General features: G+C 32.2%; 1 protein-coding gene across 1 annotated transcript; it reads left to right on the top strand.

Annotated features, from left to right (window-relative positions):
- Positions 1 to 11,906: 11,906 nt before the first annotated feature.
- Positions 11,907 to 14,206, top strand: LOC8265353 (exocyst complex component EXO70I). The gene has a single exon (XM_002528247.4). It carries the CDS (start codon positions 11,994 to 11,996, stop codon positions 14,022 to 14,024), a length of 2,031 nt encoding a protein of 676 aa, XP_002528293.2. The 5' UTR covers positions 11,907 to 11,993; the 3' UTR covers positions 14,025 to 14,206.
- Positions 14,207 to 21,227: the final 7,021 nt, after the last annotated feature.

Genomic DNA, 21,227 nt, shown 5'->3' on the forward strand with positions numbered 1-21,227 from the left:
TTTATTCTGGGCTCCGCATAAGTTTTTTCTTTCATATATCCACTATGAAGTGGACTGATTATCATAATGTATTTGGGTGTGGTTCCTTTGCTGAGGATGCGCCTTCCCTTTTTGCCTTTGCCTTCTACCTAATTGGTGGATTCCTAACCTTCCTAACCTAACAAATCTAGTCTTTATCTGCTTAAGGATACAGATATTCAACTCAACAGGGCTTCAATCCTTACTAAGAACTAGGACTTGAATCCAAATTAGATTCTTTCGAACTGTATCTTCTTCAACTTTCTTTGCTTTCAAGATAGAGTAACCTCCCCTTCCTCCCTGCCTTACTCTTCTCTTTCAACTGACTTAGTTCCTTCTTGATGAGTCTGATGTGCCTTCAAGCAAGGACTAGCTTGAAAGTTATGACTATAATAGTTACTTATTCATCCCCTTTGGTCCCTTTGGAACTATGGAAAAGGAATACTTTCTCTATCTTTAAACTATATACTTGTTTCAAGACTCTTCGGATTCCTAAGGTAAAAGTGAGGCAAAGCCAGCATTTCTTCTTCTTTTACTAGTTGATTCTTCCTAATCTAGTCTTTCTATTAATTTAGAAGACTGTCTTTCTCCCCCACTTACTTCCTAATAGGATGAATCTTCCACAACTTCTTCTAACAAGATAAAGTATGAGCAAGATGCCCTTTCTCTTCTGTACTTTACCTTTAGGCAGATTATGTAAGAAGTTCATATGATTTTGTCCTCAATCAAAGATGGTAAAGTGAACTGCTAGACTTAATCTTCTTTCCCTCTTAAGGTATGAAATCAGATTCCTTTTATTTGAAACGATTCCCTTCAAATTCCTATATCCATTAGGAGCATCTTACGCAGTGCCTTTCCTATTGAGTTTAGCTTAGACAGATTACGGACCTGTGTGACTAGAAAAAGATGTAAGTCTACATTCGGGAAGGGACTAAAGATTAAAAAAGCCAAGTTTAGGGTTACGAGCCCTAAGCAAGTGAGGGTTCCGCCCTCATGTTCATTAGGGTTTTCTAACCTTTATTATCTTTATCATCACTAATCTTATTAATAGTAGCATTCTCTCTTAAGCATAGTTTCTAGATGAAAGTGAATCTAGTACTGACTAAGCTTATTCTTTTATAAGAAGAGAAAATTATGACTTTGGTTTGCTACAGACAGTCCCCGTTCAAAGAACTAGACCCCTTCTCTTTATTATGATAAATATATTGTAAGAGCAAGAACATTAGGAAATTCTATCTTATTAAATAGGAAGTTCCTTTTTGACTTTATTCCGACCATTGTAAAGAGGGGGAATTACTTGATGAAAGTTTAACAAGCTTTGTGAATTACTTTATTTTATCCTGAAACCGACCCATTAGGACCATCCCATTAGGCTCATCCTTAGAGATTCTATTTGGAAGAAGTGGATTAGGTAAAACAAACAAGGCAATTACTTTCTTCAATCACTAGTAGCAAGAAAAGGGAAAGTACTTGATTCAATTCACTCCTTCCTCTATTTTGGCCTTTGCAGCTACAAGGGAAGAACTAGGAGTTGAAGCTTAATCTTTAACTTCCTTTGCCTTTGCTCTAACTAAATAACTTTCCTCTATGCCTGAGTCTCTTTCATCTAGCACTAACTTTGCTTGAACAACCACTAGTGAGTTAAACAACCTAAGAACTAGCAATCAAACAAATAGTTTACGTTGTAACATCTCTATTTGCCTACCCTATTTATTCATTTTCATCAGGTTTACCTCTACAAGTGTTTGTTGATCTTCTAATGGATTCAGACTTATAACAAATCTTTAATTCTTAGTATCAGAACAGTAGGCTAAGACTTCCAATTTATTGTCCCTTAACAAGATAACAAGAAGGTAGGCCTTCAAGTAAGCAAGTAACTAGCAAGGTCTATTACAGATGAATCTTCTTTACCGACCCTAGCTTTAGATGTTGAGTCAACAGCTAGTTTTATCGGAATAGGAATAAATGATGCAATTAAATCTGTTGAGTTTGCAGCTATTATAGAGTTGATAAAGGCAGTAATAAGGAAAACAATTGTTGAGAATAATCCCCTACTCAGCATTAGACTTTATTACCACCGTTAGACTAAATAGGCATTGGGAAAAGGCCTACCCCTACTCGAAAGGAAGTGAAGTCACCCAGTGAAGGAACCTGAGGGGAAGCTCTTGTCTTTTTTGTTGAATCGACTGTTCACTCATGCTTTTCTGTTAAAAGAAAGAAGAAGAAGTTATTGCCCTCGATGTATTATTAAGAGGCTTCCCAAAACCATTGATTGAATGATTTGGCCGATCAAAAAAAAGAAAGGAATTAGCTCTGCGTCTTCTTGGAAGTGAGATCACTAGGATTGTGGTGATAGACAGACCATACGGAATAAAAAAGGTGCCTCTATATCTACATCTACACAGGAGGACAGAGCAATTCACTATGAGTAATAAAGTATGCAGACTTAATGATGAATAAGCTCGACTAAAGAAAGAGGCCTATAGCTTCAATCAGAATAGTACTGGTCTTGGGGACGTAAAAAGAGAAAAGGCGCAGCCATCGGCGAGAAAAAGCAGAAAGTAGATTTAATCCTTATAATTGAGTGAAGAAGTTCCGGTAAAGGTAAGAGCCATCCACGAAACCATGCTACATCGGTCTTTTTAGAGCCTTGAAGGCCTATTAGATTAGGCCAGGTTCATAGACTAGGTACATAAAAAGCGGAAAGGGACACTAACAAATATTAAAAAAAAGACTTTCCACAAAGATTGGCTCGATCTTCTTATAAGGATTCTTCTGCCTCTCAAGTGTCGAGCGATCCCAACCGCACTGATGCGGCTTAACCCTCGTTTACCCACAAATGCTACTTTGAAACGACTTGGAGGGGGTTGCATCCCTTATAAGAGGAATATAAGTGGAAGCTGCATAACACTTTAACCAAAGAATATAGGTCATAGCTAAATAAAAGGAGCATTACTTCGAACCAACAAGTTTTGAGTACTAACTAAAGGAGTGGCACTTTTTTTGTATATTGACAAAAAACCCAACCTCTTACTGAACGAGATTCTCATTCTCTTTTCCAAGCCTGGTTATTGAACCTATGCTCTATTCAATCCCAAGTACTTGTATACACTACCTTCCTTGATCGACCTAGAATGTATTATCTCTAGCCATGAATTCACTACACAAACATTTAACATATGAACGATAAACGAGATCTATTGTACAAGTATGCTATTTCAATTAGTCCATGCTATCTGCTATACAGGGTTATTCAATTCTGTATGATTCAAGATAAGAAAGGGCATGAACGCTTCAAATAGACTACAGTGCACATCTTATTAAAAGAGCCGCATAGACCCTCAATTTAGTTTGGAAACAAGAAGATTATAGCCTAGTAGTTGGTGGAGGCACTACGTACCTAAAGGGTAATGACGAAAGGCTACAGCTATGCATAGGAAATATTAATTAAGGGGATTTCGAGTTCCCTTTGAGTGTAGAAAAGCTGCTGCTCGACTTGAATTGAGGTTGTGCCTCTTCCAATCGCTATAGTTAAACTTATGATTAGCTCTACTATAGTAGATTAGCCACAGCTAATTCGATAAAGGAAGGTGAAAGACTCAAAATATATGTAGAAAGGACACAATCTTTTTAGAAATAAAGACTATGAGACTTTTTGTTGTCATGTCCATGTCATGTTGTTTGCCCCATCGGGCCATGTTCGTACATCCTCTACCTTCGATGCATAGAGGGGAAATCGATAGTGCCTGTTATAAGGACACCTTCATTTATCATGTCCTTCTTTTCATGTCCCTTCCCTTTCTTCCATATGAGAGATGGAAGAGAAGGAAAGGTGTAACATGCCATAATAGGGAATCGAAAAGGTGCTCCTCCCTTGAAAGGACCATAGGGATCCCCACAAAGAGGGGAGTAAAGTGTACCTATTACGGGGGCATCCTCTTTCCATGTACCTTTAAGGGCCTCCAGCATGAAGGCAGAGATAAAGTTGGTGTGCAAGGGAAACAACCCGCATGCTCTCTTCGATGAAGGATTCCCCAAGACATGATGTGTAAATCATATTTTCCTATTAAGGACCAACGATACAACTAATAGGATGAAAGGACTGACCCTAGGGCAGGTATCAGGAAGGTCGTGAATGAGGCCTCTCTCCTTGTCCCATGGACACTTAGAGGTCGGGTCCAAAAGGTCAACCACGGTGTCCTTATAGAAGGAATCGCCAAGTTCTCCTCTATGTAATAGATCTCGATGGCATGGGTCACATGGATATTATGAAGAATGTGTTAAGCGTAAAGGACTTAATCTAGGGAGGGAGCGTCCTTAGGACTCTTAATCCCGAGGGAGGATCATACTTTCAGTCTCTCTTCAGTGTTCACGTCGGCCTTTTCCAAGAGCATATGTCCATCTCTTTGCCCATGGGGTGTTGGAAAGGCATCGATCGGAGTCATCGAGTCTTTCGTGTCTTTGACTCCTTTGCGGGAGTTTTTAACAAAGTCCTTTCTTAGTCTGTGTGACTTGTCTCATATTTGTTATCAATGTCGTTTGACCTAGTTGCCCCAACTAGAAGTTCACCACTCTACTTCAGGTAAGAAGAGGAAGAGGAGCGGAACAAGTACCTAAAAAGAGGAATGCACAACTGAGTCAACAATTGTGGATTTTGTGGCATCGATCCCAGTTGCCTTTCTTCAGCTGTATTCTAAGAATCCACCTCATTCTTGCTAAGAGTGGTATTTAGGCCAGTCACATAGACCCTAAGAATTTGTCCTATATCGTATTTGCTTTATTCATTGTTGAATTTAAAGGTGATAATTAACAAATAGAATTCCCATGTCCTAGTTCAGTGAAGAAAAATCTCAAATTTCATAACTTATAGCATTGAGAACACAACACGTCTTTAGCAATTGGGAGACAGATCTTACTCGGTAGAACCCATTGAGGATATTCTCATCCTATATTACTCGTTTCCTTATTATTGCATAATTCTTTCTATATCCTTTCCATTACTTTATTTAGCTATATAGCTAGCTTAGGTTTCAACGTTATTTTTTCTCTTTTTTTTCCCAGTAATTTTGATACTTGTTGTGCCACTTCCAACATGATACATATGCCCTATAATTCTCTTTTCTACCTAAAGGTGAAGTATGAACACATCAAGCACATGCATTTGTACAAGCATAATCTACTAGTTTTCAAGTGAGCATTGCTAGCAAGGAGAATTAGAGGAACCATCCAATTTTACATTATAAAGGGGGTGGTTGATAAGATCAAGCAATGGCTAAATGGTTGGAAGGCTGACCAGTTATCACTAGCAGGTTGAACCTACTCCTGTGTATACAATGCAAACAGTTAAGCTCCCTAACAACATGTGACGAGATTGATAAGGATGTTAAAAGGAAAGCTTTTTTTTACTAAGCATCCTGCTTGAGGAATGAAATATTCAACTATCACCGATAGGTATGTGTTAGTCATATAGACTAAAGTAAGGTTAGAAGAGCTTAGTACTTTATGTGCTAAGGAAGAACCTATGCCAATTGTTCTTATAGATAGACCAGTTATTCCTATAGATAGACCAGTTGTTCCAAAGGATGCTAACAAACACTGGCTTAAGATGGTTCCTCTCCCTACTCGATATTGTCCTAGTGGAGCTTGAACTCCTCGATTTAAGAAGAGTTTGAGGATAGGAGGAGATGAAAAGGTTTGGTATCTTAGTCCCGATCCTACTCTCTGGCATAAATCATTTTCTTAGGAGAAAAGTAGAAGTGGAAAAATCGGTTTGGGGGTGGGTCAGATAATCTCTCTTAGGTCTTACCATTATTCTTAGTCTCGATAACCCATAAGCGGATTGAAAATTAGGCTCTATCTCTTCTATCGGGACTCGAACAATCAAGTCAGCTGGATTTGATGTTGGTAAACTAATTTGATTCTCGTGTCATAAGGAAGACAATGTTAGTATCGCGGACTGAAAGTAAAGTGCTTAGTAAGAAAGATGAATCCAAAATTGGCTATGAAATTGGATTCTGATTGATGGACAAAATCTCGTAAAGAGAAGTCAAATATAGAATAGTAAGTAAAAGGTGAGTAAAGGTCAAATCTTGCCACTAAACTATATGGTTAAGACCGGCAGTAAAGAATCCTTGTTCATTACTCAAAACTCTAGCCTAGCCTATCTTGGTATTTGCTACCGAAAGAGAGAATCGGTCTAAGGGCAGCTCAAAACCAGTCCAACCTCTTCATGGTTACATCCCCCATTTTTTATGCTTTTCATCTTGTTGCATATGCCTTACGATATCCAGATCTAATCCTTAATGCTTCATTTACTTCTGAAAAGGCTAAACTAAATAAATAGATGCGAGAGCTACCTCGAGTTCATCTCTTTCCGCTTCTCTTTCAAATAAGAATTATTTCTTTTACACTAGTGTTCTTTTGCCAACCACTCTTTACCAAAAGGTATATCCTTTTCTCTTGCCAACTACTCTTTGCCAAAAGGTATATCCTTTTCTCTTGCCAATCACTCTTTGCCAAACAGCTATATCCTTAAGGACTTTAATTTATAATCCCTTTTTTGAAGAGAAGAATTAATTCATTAAAGACCCAAGTTGGTAGCATAATGAGATACAAAATATGAAAGCATACATATTAGTGGGAAAAATAGATTAATAATTAGACGGAGAAACAAAGGGCCTTTATGGTGTACTAACTTCCAAAGAACATGAAAAGAAAGGGATCTTGAATAAAAAATAAAAAGGCCGGCCAATTACACTAAGCAAAAGGAGTTACGACTTTAGCAATACCTCCTTTTTCCATTAGAAAATTTTAAAAGTGAAATTTTGATAAGGTTTTTTTGCTTATTACCTTTAATCTAGGAGATTAATTTATACTAATTCATCAATTGCTATAGCGTGATGTTCGAAACCACTACTACTCCAAGTTCCACCTCAAAGACTGTTCTATGCTCTTTTTCGGCTCTTAGACCCTATACCGGTGATGGGCTAGAGCGAGCTTAACTCTCATGATTGAGGAGTTGTTCAACCCCTCGAGGAGGTACTCATTTATTAAAACATAATTCCGATACCAAGGCAAGTAGTAAAGTATAATGTGAAACATGTAATTTCTTGTTGGGGAAGAAAGTCAAGAAAAACTACCAATTATTAGTTCAATATACTAAAATATCCATTGTCCTGGGGACACGTGTCAATAGAAAAGAATGGCACCTATAGAATTAAATCGAATGAAAATTTGCAGCCTTCACCTCAGACATAAGTATATTTGATTATGCATATCATTGAGATAGAAAGAAAGAGAGATAGAGGCTACTCTAATTTACCAATGCCCATATATAGCTACTTGTCATTTAGGACAAAAATTCGAGCGTTTCTCTACGTGGTATCTTTCTCTCTTATAAATCATTTTAGTTTCCACCAACTGATATTATAGATTATAGGTAATTTTATTGCATAATTCAAGGAACATTGAATTGTTCTATTGAGGTAGCATATGTTTGATGGGTATAGTTTCTCGAGATTTCTACCACTCTCACCAATACTTAATAGCTTTATCCATAATTCTTTACTATAAAGTTGTTGAGTTGAACTCCTTTTATCAAATCTACTATTCCTGCAATTCTCATCATATTAGGCCCCTCGGCCTAATATGGAAGCAATTCAAAATCCATATGGAAGGGGCAACCATTGATCCTTATAGATTTTTATCGAAACACCATTTCCAATCCTCCATCTAAAAGCCCCTGCAAAACATTTGTTTAGCCCACATTAAATTACACCATGTATAAAATGGATTAGCAGTATATTCAAATTTAAGAAAAAAAGAAGTGAAGAAAAATACTTTGCCTTTGGGTATATGAGTCAATCTACACCATACTAATGAATTTACATTTTATGTTTAATAAATCTATAATTTTTCATATATGAACATATGTATGATAGTAAAAAATTTAATGTCATATAAAAAATAAAAATGATATTTTATAAGATTGTAAAATTATCTTTAAAAGCTATTTAAAAAATTATCCATAAAAATGCTAAAATATATAAACAAAAATTATATTAAATTTTTTTATACAAAATAAAAATTTAATTCTCTATTTTTCAATTTATGTTCATGATAGAAGAATTGAATTTAATGTCATTATTTTCTTAGAAAAATTAATATAGTTTTCGTTATATTTTGAATACTAAAGATTAATTAAAATTAACAAAAAAAGCAAAAAAGGAAAACGTGGTTCAGGAGTTAAAGTTCATGCATATATATATATATATATATATATATATATATATATATATATATATATATATATATATATTTGAAAAAAAATGTATTTTGGCCTCTAATATTTACGTTGAGGAACGGATTGACCTCTAATATATTTTTTGTAATAAATAATAGAAAAAATTTATATTTTTATATTATCTCGTAACTAATTAAATGGAAAAATAAACATTCTTTAATTATATATTATGTGACAATTTTTAAATTTTTTTGTTAGAAGTAGAACCCATTACAGCTGCCACATCAATCAAATATTCATTCATCCTCCCTATCTTTCTCTTTCTCTTTCTCTTTCTCTTTCTCTTCCTCTTCCTCTCTCTCTCCCTGATACTAAGGCCACACTGAAGTTCCAAACAATTACGGCTTTTTTCTCCATCTCTTCCAATTCCTTTCTTTTCAGATCATTTAGTGATATAAAATATAAATAAGTTTGAGAACTCCATTTGGACTGCGAGCACCTAACACATTAATATAAAAATTTTAAAAATCAATTCAATTCAACCACTAAAAAGGTTAGAAAATAAATTATTTAAAAGAATGATAAAAAATTAAAATTTAGAAAACTTGTTCCTAAATTTAAATTTTGAAATATTCTACAAGAAAATGATCAATCTATTTAAATATGCATTCTACACAATAACATAAAGACAAATAAACTGAATTAGATTAATGAGTCTTGAACTTAAAATCCAATTCTCAAGCTTTAATGTGTTCATAGGCCAAATATTTTGGATTAGTCCATTAACTTATAATTTGAATCGAACTAAGACTCTTAGTTGAATTATGATTCCTTTCATCATTTGAATTTCTAATATCACGAGGACTCTTTGCTGAATTAGGAATCTTAGTTGAGTTAGGACTCTTTATTGGATTAAGATTTTTAGTTGAGTTAGAACTCTTTATTGAATTAGAATTCCTTAAGCTAGTGGGAATCAAATCATCAAAACTCTTTGTTGGAGTATAATTCACTTGCTAGTTTGATTCGTATCATTTAAGTTAATTGTTGTTAATAAGATTAATGCTCCAATTACTTTCACAACTTATAGTTACAATAACAAAAGAAAAATTTGTTCGGACAAAGGATGCTTCCATACAACTTTTACCAACTTTTATCATTTTTTAGCATATCAACATAATGATTAATGATAAAAAAAATGAACAAATGCAGGGTTTACAAAAAGAATGATTTGAAAAGAATTTGCAAGTAAAATCTGTAAATCTTAGTAATTCATCAAACTCTATTGTACTAAACTCTTCCAGCATTTGCAGAAAGGACGCCAAATGGGAAAACATGAAAGTGGCCCATAAAATTGAGGAAAAAGATTAAATTATAAAGAATAACTTTAAAAAAATAATAATAATAAAAAGGAAAAACCACTAACCTCAAACAATCCTTTTAAATATTATTTTGTTATAAAGTATCTCAAAATTGATGAATAAAAGATTGTTAATCACTCATGTTTAACTTTTTTAGTTATTCTCTCAATCAGATTAGTAATCTTCTTTTCTCGAGTCGAATGAGAAATCCCACTGTCCAAGAAGAATCACTAGCATTAAGTTTCTCCTTTGGTTTCAAAATTTTTTTTTTTTTTTTTCAGATGTTAGCTTTTAGGATGAGATAGAGAAGGGATGAGAAGGAGGAGGAATGAATATTTGATTGACGTGGCACCCGCACTGGGTTCTACTTTTAATGAAAAGTAAAAAAAAATTATCACATTTTTTATATGGTTAACGGAGATTTTATTTTTTCATTTAATAAGGTGCTAAAATGATGTAAGAGTATAAATTTTTCTGTTGTTTGCTCTCAAAATTAGATTACTAGCCAATCTGTCTCTCGATCTAAATGTTAAGGCTATGCACCTTTTTGCTATCTATTTTAATAAAATTTAGATATTTTAGAGTCGAATTTATTGCAATACTTATAACATGAATTCCAGTCCATGATTCAATATGGACTGGAGTCTATAAATTTATATGTGTGTGAAGAAGGAGAGTAAAACATTTCTGCAATTCTTTTCAAATTGCATAAAACGGAAACTTTTGTCCCGGCTTCTTTCACTTTTTAAAATTATACTGTTTATAATTTTTTAAATTATAATAATATATTAATATAAAATATTATTATTAAAATTAAATAAATTCTTTATATATTTATAAAAACTAGTCATTTATTTGTATGTTATACTATGGTTATAATTATTTTACTATCATTATTTTAAAATTTTTTTTTGATATGTGTATTTATTTTTGACACATAAAATTTAAATTTTAATAAATTATAATAAAATGAATTTAAAATTAATATTATATTAAAAATAATATCTTAAATAAATTTTTAATATATTAATGAAAGTTAGTTGTTTACCCTTGTACAATCATTATAATTATTTTAATTATAAATAGTAATATAAATTAAATTATATATAAAATTAAATGAATTTTTTAATATTTTATAATTATTTTAAATACTTAAAAATAATAATAAATTCAAAATTTTAATATCTTTATTAATTTTTATATTTTTATATTTTATTAATACAATAATATAAAAATTATCAACAAATTAATAGAAAAACTATAAAATTATACATAAACTTGAATTCTACGTGTCAATAGTAAGTACACGTGTTAAAATTAAAAATCATGTATGTCGGAATACAGTGACATATGTCAAAATATTTTTATTAGACCGGATACATATTAATATTCTTTTGTTCATTTACATGTACTAAAATGTTGATTTTCTATATATATAATATCTAATTATATGTAATATTTTATAATAATTATTTTTTTATATTAAAATATTCATTATCTATGAACTTAATATTCATTACGGTTAATATTTATATTCATTTTTTTTATGTATTGTTCATTAGTGTTAATATTAATGTTCATTATCTGTTGCTACAATATTCATTGTCTTTATATATAATGTTTATCAATATTTTCAAATAAAAATATTGATTACTTATGAAAGCTTTTATTATTTTCGTGATACATATTGAAATTTTTTTATAATTGATATAAACATTCATTATTTATAGGCATAATATTTATTTGTCTGTCAATGAATATTTGTCACTAATGAAAATAATTCCCACTAATTTATTCAAATGAAAATATATAATATAGATATAATATAAATCATCTTTAAACAATTAGTAAACAAAAAAAAAAATCAAACTAAAGTTATATTATAAGTATTTATACTATAGTATATAATGTTTTTTTAATAAAGTTAAATTAACAAATAATAAATATTTTATATTTAAATAATAAATATTCAACATATATTTAATGAACATAAGATAATAAATATTTAATATAAAATTAATCAACATAAAATATTTTATCAACGTCTAACGCGTCCATTAGCATCAAACTTCAATAAAATGGCGCCTAGATCTGTAAAGCTATAGGAATAGGGTCTTGCGCTGCGTTATTGTAACGAGTTTGATGATACAAGTTGCCTAACTTTTAAGGCCATGTATCCTTTTCATTTTCTGAAAGCCCAGTCCATAACTAACAAACTCTATTGCATAGTAGTTGAAATTTCTGACGAGAGATGTTTGTATTGCAAGTGAGGTTTGGTTTGAATATGGTCACTCGTCATCTTTACTTGATTTGGTGAGTTTGGTAAGAGAAAAACTAAGACGTGTGGCAAAAAAGAAACCAATAAAAATGGATTCATGATCTTATTGAAGGCCAGCGAATTATTGTTGCATCTAGAAATGGCTGAAGTGAAGGCCATTGATAATCTTGTGGCTGCTAGGACCCTCTTGACGACCAATTTACAGAATTCAAGAGCTATGGCCTCTGATCTGGATAAAACTGGGAAAAGATTGGAGGAGATGAGGCAAAGGTTACCATCTCTTGAAGCTGCACGCAATACCCTTTTGCAGAAGTGCAGATTTTCTGCAATCAAAGACCACATTGATCGTGCTGTTTATCCCGCCATGGCCGTACTAAAGGTCTGCAAGGCTATTCAGGAGCTCGAGAAGTCACTCATCTCAGACAGCCCACGTCCTGATCTTTCCGCTTATCTCTTGTTGATCACACAGTTTGAACAGGCATTGAAATTTCTGAGTGACAACTGCAGCCTAGCAATTCAATGGTTGGAGGGAATTCTTCAATTTCTTGAAGAAGAAAAGGTTGCCAATGGCTTGTATGTCTTCAGAGTCGAGATGTCTCTGACTATTCTACAAGAGTTTCAAGCAACTGAAGCGCGAGCTCGTGTCAGTGGTGGGATTCTCGGTTTAGCATTTGACAAACTTAAAATTGAATTCAAGCAGCTTCTTGCAGATAACTCCATCCCTGTTGCTTTCCCATCATTCAATGACAAACAAGCTTGCATTGCTCCATCACCTTTGTCAGTAGCTGTTACCCAGAAGCTTCAGGCCATTGTTGGCAAACTAAGTGACCGTGACAGGCTTGATTGGTGCTTATCAGCGTACGCAGAAGTTCGGAGTAGGAATGCAAGAAGAAGTTTAGAAGCTCTTGATTTGAATTACCTTAACAAGTCAGTGACAGAATCGGATGATGTGCAAGACATAGAGGGCTTTATATATTTATGGTGTGAGCATCTGGAGTTCGCAGTGAAGCATGTTTTCAAGATAGAGTACGAACTCTGCAATAAGGTTTTTGACAAGGTCGAGTCCAACGTTTGGATGGGTTGCTTTGCGAAGATTGCTACTCAATCTGGAATTCTTTCTTTTCTCAGTTTTGGAACAAGAGTTACAGAATGTAAGAAAGACCCTGTCAAGCTGTTGAAGCTATTAGACATGTTTTCATGTTTAGACAACATAAGAGCAGTTTTCAACAGGCTTTTTACAGGCGAAGCATGTCAAAAAATCCAAAACCTGACAAAGAATCTGGTCAAGAAAGTTATTTGTGGTGCTTGTGAGATTTTGTGGGAACTCCCATTTCAAGTGGAGCTACAAAGGGAACGGTCTCCTCCTTCAGATGGCAGTGTTCCAAGGCTGGTAAGATTTGTGACAGAATATTGCAATCATCTTCTTAGCGAGGATTATAATTCATTTTTGATCAAGGTTCTAACGATTTACCAGAGCTGGAAAAATGAGAAGCACCAAGAGACACTTAGCAACCAGATAAACCTCATAATAAAGGAACTTTGCCTAAACTTGGATACATGGTCACAGACATATGAAGATAAGGCTCTTTCCTTCCTATTCATGATGAATAATCATTCTCATTTCTGCAATTTGAAAGGCACAAAAGTAGGAGAATTGATGGGTATTTCTTGGGTAAGAGGTCATCAGCAATACAAGGACTATTACATGACACTCTACTTAAAAGAAACCTGGGGAAGGATTCTTGGTCTTCTTAACGAAGACCAACAGCAAAACAAGTACTTATCTTCACCTACAACTGATTCTGTGAAGAACATTTTGAAGGCATTCAATGAAGCCTTGGACGGAATGTATGAGAAGCAATCCAACTGGGCTGTTCCCGATGAGGAGTTGAGGTTAAAGATGTGCAGGGTGGCTGTCCAGGCTTTTGTTCCGGTGTATAGAAGCTACTTGCAGAATTTTATGGATTTAGACCAAGAAGATGTGAGATATACAGCACAAGGATTGGAAAGTATGCTAAGCTCACTGTTTCAGCCAAAGATAAGGATGTATGGTGGCACCAAACAATCACATTGGATTGACGAAGTGAAAATTGTAGAGGTAGATCATTTTACTCTTATGGCTGCGTAACTCTTGCACCCATAGACTTACCGTGACGGTAGGTACATATGACTTAGGGACATATTGCAATTCCAGCAAAGTCTTAAACTCAAATCTCTTTCTTATCATTTGTAACTAATAATAATGTACTTTCATCATTAATTTCCAGATCAATTTAGTTATCCCAATTCGTTATGCTAGTTGGAATTGAATTGCCTTGGTTCTTGTTTTTCTTTTTTTCTTTTTGTTTTTTTGGTCGATACCTTGATGCTTGTTTGTGCCTAAAATAAATGCATATTGGTTGTTAGTGGTTGAGGGTTCCTTAAAAGTCCGACCTGAAAATGAAGTTGCTATAGTTTGGCTATACAATCTTAATCTTACTTCAAAAGGCAAACTTGTTGAGAAATTTGTACCGAATAGACAATATTCTGATATATTTACTTTACTTTTTTCCTTTTCTAGTACTCCACAATCCAACACAATAATGATTTTAGGTATAAAGTTACCACTCAAAAAGAGAAGGAAAAAAAATTCTAATGAAGTTATAAGTTAAAAATCACATTACCTTTTCATGTTATTGACTAATTTGAAGTTATAAGTTAAAATTCTTGTTCTTTTAACAGATAACTTAGACATGGAATGAGTATTAATAATATGGGTGGACATGTGTTGGCATTGGGTATTCAAGCTGAGTCAAATAAAAATCTTATCAACTTAAGCTCGATTTGATTTGAAACTCAATATTTAAATTTTAATTCCAATTCATCCAACTCTTTTTTTTGACTTGAGTCCAATTTGATGATACACCGGAGTTGTATTATGCTCAATCTGATTACTCTACAAGAAAAAGAATAAAAATTGTAAAATATGAAATTCAGTTTTGTTTTATCTTTTCTTTTTTTTTTTTCAAACTTACTCAATATATAAAAAGGTAAAACAATAAAAAGATAAACACTTGACTCATTTTACGAGTCTATCAAGATGAATATTGTAGGGAATTTTTCACAGAAATACTTAGGAAACTGAATCCACTAACTTTTATATTAAAAACTCTAAAGTTTAACAAAAATACATTTATAGGATACAAACTAACTATTTTTATTCAGTATTAAAAGGACAAGTGTTTTTTTTTTTTTTCTGCAAATCATCCAATTTAAAAGCCAAATAATCGCAACACCAAATGTTAATAAAATTGTACCAAATTAAAAAGTGCTCTCATCAATAAATCATAAATAGATAACAACAAATAGTAAAATGATATATTAGAAACTTTTTAAAGATAGATTCATCAATCAATTTTGTAACACCCGGAATTTTTTTTTTTATATATTTAATAATGAGTTTTTATTTAAGTTAATTTTAGCTTCATTATTATTGGGTTTAATTTGAAATGATTTAATGAAAAATTTAATATTAATAAAATAAATGAGTTATTTTCTATACCCAATTAGTTTGAAATTTTAAGAAATTATTCAAGTAAATTATTTGAGAAATGATTATATTTTGGTTATTCAAATTTTCCCAAATGCACATTTATATAAGTAAAATTATATATTGAAAAATTTTGGAAGAAATTATAAAGGATGTTTTAATAAAAGAATTTTGGGAAAATTGGTATTATAATTGATTAGTAGTATTAAATTTTAAGTTGGAAATTGATTATTTAATTTAATTATGTGTTAGGACTAAATTGGAAATTTATTTTGGAATAAGGATTGAAAGTATAATGTTATTTTTATGGGGTTTTAATGGAAATTTGTGAGCTTGGTATTTTTGTAAATAAATATGTCGGTCAGGGGTATTTTTGTAATTGTGTATTTTTAATAATTCGGATTTGGCCCAAATTAAATAGCTAGGGGCTTAATTGAAAGGCTAAAAAGAAGTTTGGGGGTCAAATTGGAATTATGCAGGATGATATTGTAAGTAATTAAGAAAGTTGAGGGACCAAATTGTAATAAGGAAACGTTCAGGGGTCAAATGTCGATATTGAAGGGAAAGAAATCGGGGAGAGTAGATCGGGAGAGAGAGAGAGAGAGGGCGATGGCCGAAGAAGAAGGGGAGGAAGGCGGCGCGAAGTAGGGCGTGGCCCGGAGGCGGCTGTTGGAAGCCCAGCATGAGGCGGCGAGAATCGCGCGTGTGGCGGCTTCATTTGAGTTAGGTGGCGATCGGCTCCTCTACGGCGAGCTTTCTTTGGCGCTGTGGTGGCCGGAGACGGAAGATCCGGTGGAGAGAGATAATGGTGGCAGCCGGCGTTTTTGGGCTTTTCCGGCGAGCTCCGGCGGAGGATGGATGATCGGAGGACATATCCCGACTCTCCTCTGCTCAAGCTTCGCGATGGCACTGGTTTCGTGGCAATCGGGCTTCGTTTGCGAATCGACGGTCGAGATCGTTCGCAAATCTCTCCGGATGATCGGGTGTCAGATCGGAAAATCGGAAGCGGGGATCGTCATCAGCGCGTCGTTGTGAGTCCGATGGTGTGTTCGGATCGTCGATCGGACTCCGGCGGCTGGAGGCGAGTCGACCGAGCGATCGAGCGTCTCGGTAATTATCTTTGGCCCGTTAATTTTAGAAATTCTTGGTTTAATTGTGTCTATTGGATTATATTGAGTACTTGATGATATTTGTGAGTCATAAATATTTGTCTGTCAGTTTGTCTGCCTCGTATTTTGTGCTGTGTGGCGGGGTCGGGAAATAGTGAAGTTTGGGGACCCGACTCCCGTTGTTTAAATTGTTGGATATTGGAAGTGTCCTTCTGGCAGGTCCTGGACCCGTTTTTACGGGGGGTAATGTTCGTGTTGTAGGGGAGGTTCTGCCGGATGTTCGGTAGAATTCTCCCGAGTCGAGATTCTTAGACAGTCAGTCCTAGGAGTCTAGACCTAGGATCTATTGTAATTGTTTCATCGTTTTGATAAATTGTTTTCCGTGATTAGATGATCTGTCTGTTCGGCTCGCTCCAACCGAGGCACCGGAGCAGAGCTAGGAGGTCGCCCAATCCTGTGAGTTAAAGTCATTTAATCTTTGCGCTATTGCTAGTCTGATTTTAATATGCTATTTAGAATTTGTGCTTAATATGATTATTAGTATCGCAAGATAAATGATTTCACTTGATTATTAATATTTGAAATAATATAAATATTATTATTAGTATGTCATAATAAGACAAACGTTATTATTTTTCCCCTCACAAATTACACGTTGTTTTATCTTAAATCTTTAATCTTTATTTCGATATGTGTTGGATGAGTTCATCAGATAATGATATTTATTAAATGTGGTGATTGCGATTTGGGAAATGTGGCTTGTAGAACATGCCGCTCGATGGGTTACATCGGGACGGCGTCTTACCGGTAATGATCATGGATATAAGATTATTATGGATTTATGCGCCCCCGATCGAGCATTGCTCTGAGTTGATTGATGCGGAGTTAAGGTCCCTGATCGAGCTTGCTCTCTGGGCGCCAGACCTGTTGGATTAAGAGAGCCGAAAGGCTATTAGAATTTGGGGTTAGGGTTCTACTGAGCCACTCGTCCCGTAAAAATAAAAATATATTTTTATTTATTCATTTATTTATTTATTATGGTATGATTATAATATGGATTGTATTTACGTGCATGGTTGATATATTGATTCGAATGATTAATATTTTATGTGAAGGAAATAGTAGGGTATGATTATAGTATGGTTTGATATAATGATTTGAATAATCTATGTTTTCTGAGAAGAAGCAATAGTCCCTAGATTATTTGATTTTAACTCACTCTCGAGGCCCGAGTCCTCATTTTTATTTTTGATTTGTATTTAGTTCTCCCGCGACTCTTATTCAAGAACTCCTTCATCATCGGGTGATGTATTTGATTTGGTATGTAAATTGGTAAATCTTAGATTCTCCGCAGTAATAATAGTAAATGTATCAGTTGTAAATTTTCTGAGTTTCAGGTCTCGCCTAGTTCTTCTGGCAGACCGATTAAATTTTGTAAAGTGTAACTATTAAGATAATTTGTGGTTTTAATAATATTAATTTGAGATGAGATTTGTTTAAATCAGTGAGTGTCAGGCTTACTACGGATTTCGGTGGCCTTAAGCCTACCCATTCCCTAGTGCCGGTCACGGGCCCACGGGTGGGGTCGTGACAAATTTCATAAGAGGTAATCCAATTTCATACATATATTTAGTTGATTTTGTATTAATTTAAATTTCATTACATTAAAATTTTTCAAACATCACCATATTATATGTGTTTTTGAAGATTTAAAAATTGTGAAAGGTGGATATTAGGTTTTAAAACTCAGATCTATAGAAAACTAAGAAATTAGATATATTTTACAAAAAACACAGTAAATAGTATATATATAGAATATATAGATGTATATCATAAGCATATATTTTTAAAATTTATGTTTTAATTATATGTGTATGACATACATCTTGCGAAATTCTTATATATTGACAATTTTACAAATATAAATAAATAAAAGGAATTATCAATTATACAATATATAAAAATATTGTTTAATAAAATATAAGTATACAGTAAACAATATATACTAAGTATGTAACTAGTTTATTAAGGTATATGATACTCAGATTCTTACTTATTTTTCTTTGTTTAGATTTTAAAATCATCTTTTATATTTTTTTATAAATAAATATGGTATGTAATACCTATTTTTCTTTATTATAATAGTCATTAGGAAGAAAACAAGAGATATATACCTAAACTTTAACGTAAATGACATTCTAATACCAAAGGACAATAACTTTAAAAATCTCATGAAAATAATATTAAAAAATTAATCAAGAAATTAAAACAAAAAAAACAAAAATGTAATTCGATATTAAGTCAAACATGATTATCCACGACTACAAATAGAAGACAATGCAAGCCTTTTAATCTATTTAGAGTTTGAAGTCGATAGAATGTAACTTTATTAAATGCTCTTTGTGTACAACTAGTGCAAAGATTCAACCATAAATATGAATATAAATAAATAAAAGGATTCATTAATTATATATTATAAAAATATAATTTCTTAACAAAATAATAATTTTTTTTAAAGTATACAGTAAACGGTATTGTATAGATAACAAGTTTATCTTATGATATTTTAATTTTTATTGATTTTTTTCAGTTCAGATTTTTAAATCATTTTTTATATATATTTTTTTATAAACATATATGAATATAATACTTATTTTTCTTTATCATAATGGCTATTGGAAAGAAAACATTAGATATGTAAAATTTTGATGCAAAGGACATTTAATACCAAACAACAACTTTACAAATCTCATGGAAATAATATCACAACAAATCAAAATCAAAATGGAGTAAACAAAAATGAAAATTCAATATCAAGCTAAAAACGGTTAGCCACCATTATAAATAAAAGACAACGCAAGTCTAATAATGAAAACTATTGTTGAACAAATTGGAAAAGCACGATGTGAAATCAATCATAACCAATCCAAAGCCTAAACAAGTTGAACCTGGCCAAGTTTATACAAGCAAAGGGACCTTGAAATCTGCCATAAGTTTTTATACATCAACAACCACTTCTAATATAAGATAACCAAATATCGCCAAAGGCAATACTATTTGCATTGCTTGGATGAGAATATTAAGTGGTTCATAAAAACATCAAAGAATATAAAAAATAGACTTGTATATATATATTACAAATTATGTAAAACAACAACATTAAAATATATAAAATAAGTGGATAAAGAGAAGTAACAATAAATAGATTAAACCAAGTTTATTTCGAGTATACAATAGATAATCAAAATATATTTGGGTATATTCAAATTATATTGAAACAGACTTCTAAACTTGATAATATATATTATACCTCGAGTATATTATGAGTATATAATACTGTTTCTGATTCAGTAAAATATATATATTTAGTGCATAAGTACTATAGATTCTAATAAATAATCAAAAATAATTTTTGAAAAATCTCTAAACAAATTAAAATTATTTCAGATTATGTTGACTATGCAAATCTAATAATAAAAAAGTTGTTGAACAAATTTGGAGAAGTAAAATATGAATATTGCGAAAAATAATTGACACCAAATGTATTTCGAGTATATAAAGGATATTGTCGAGTATATTACGAGTATATTCAACTTATATTACAACAGTCTTATAAACTTAACAACATATGGTATACTTCGAGTATATTGTGAGTATATAATAAGTATCTACTACTATTTCTGAGTTCATTAAAATATTTATATATATTTATTGCATAAGTAGTATACATTCTAATGAATAACTTTGATTACTCATAATAAGTATACAACAAGTATATTTCAGATATATGATATTTGATTCTTATTGAATTTTTCTCATTATATTTCATGAACTCAAAATTATCAAATTATGAAAATGTAATTGTTTTTGTTAATTAGATATTGCAACTTAGATGTTTAATAAAATACATGTATGGAAAGAACCAAATAATTTTTTTGCTATTGTTATTATTGACCTAAATGAATATAGTAAACAGTATATAGTAAGTCTATAACGAGTTTATTTTAGGTATGTGATACTCTAATTCTTACTGAATTTTCTCCATTCAAATTTTAAAATCATATTTTATATATTTTCTAAAATTTAAATATTGCCATAATTCTTACTTTTCTTTACCATAATAGATATTGGTAAGAAAATATGAGGTATATAAGCTTTGATGTAATGGACTTTGGCATATCGAAAGATAATAACTTTCTAAACCTCATGGTTAATAATACATAATATATTCTGAGTATATTATAAGTATATAGTTTACACCAAATTTATTTCTAGTATATAAATGGTATCATCAAAATATATTATAAGTCTATTTTGAGTATACAAAGGATATTTTCGTAGTATATTCTGAATATATCTGTTGGAATTAGCTTCTTGATTATAGAATAAATCCCTTGATTATTGGCCTTGATTATCGATTGATTATAGTTTCCTGTATAGGTTGATTGTTATTTCTTTAGAATATAATTGCTTCATAATTTAACTCATGATTTCTTGGATGTAAATGTGTATGTATTTTTTCTTCTTTAGAGATAGAATACGATACAATATATCATTTATAGAATTCATTCGTTCAACATGGTATCAGAGCAGTGTTTGTTCCTGAATGTTGTATCTTGAAACTACCACCATCTTTTTTCTTTCTTACCTGAAAAAAACTCAGTAATCTAAATGGCTGAGATTACCACCAATT

This window comes from Ricinus communis, chromosome 4, assembly GCF_019578655.1.
Source record: "Ricinus communis isolate WT05 ecotype wild-type chromosome 4, ASM1957865v1, whole genome shotgun sequence".
NCBI lineage: Eukaryota > Viridiplantae > Streptophyta > Magnoliopsida > Malpighiales > Euphorbiaceae > Ricinus > Ricinus communis.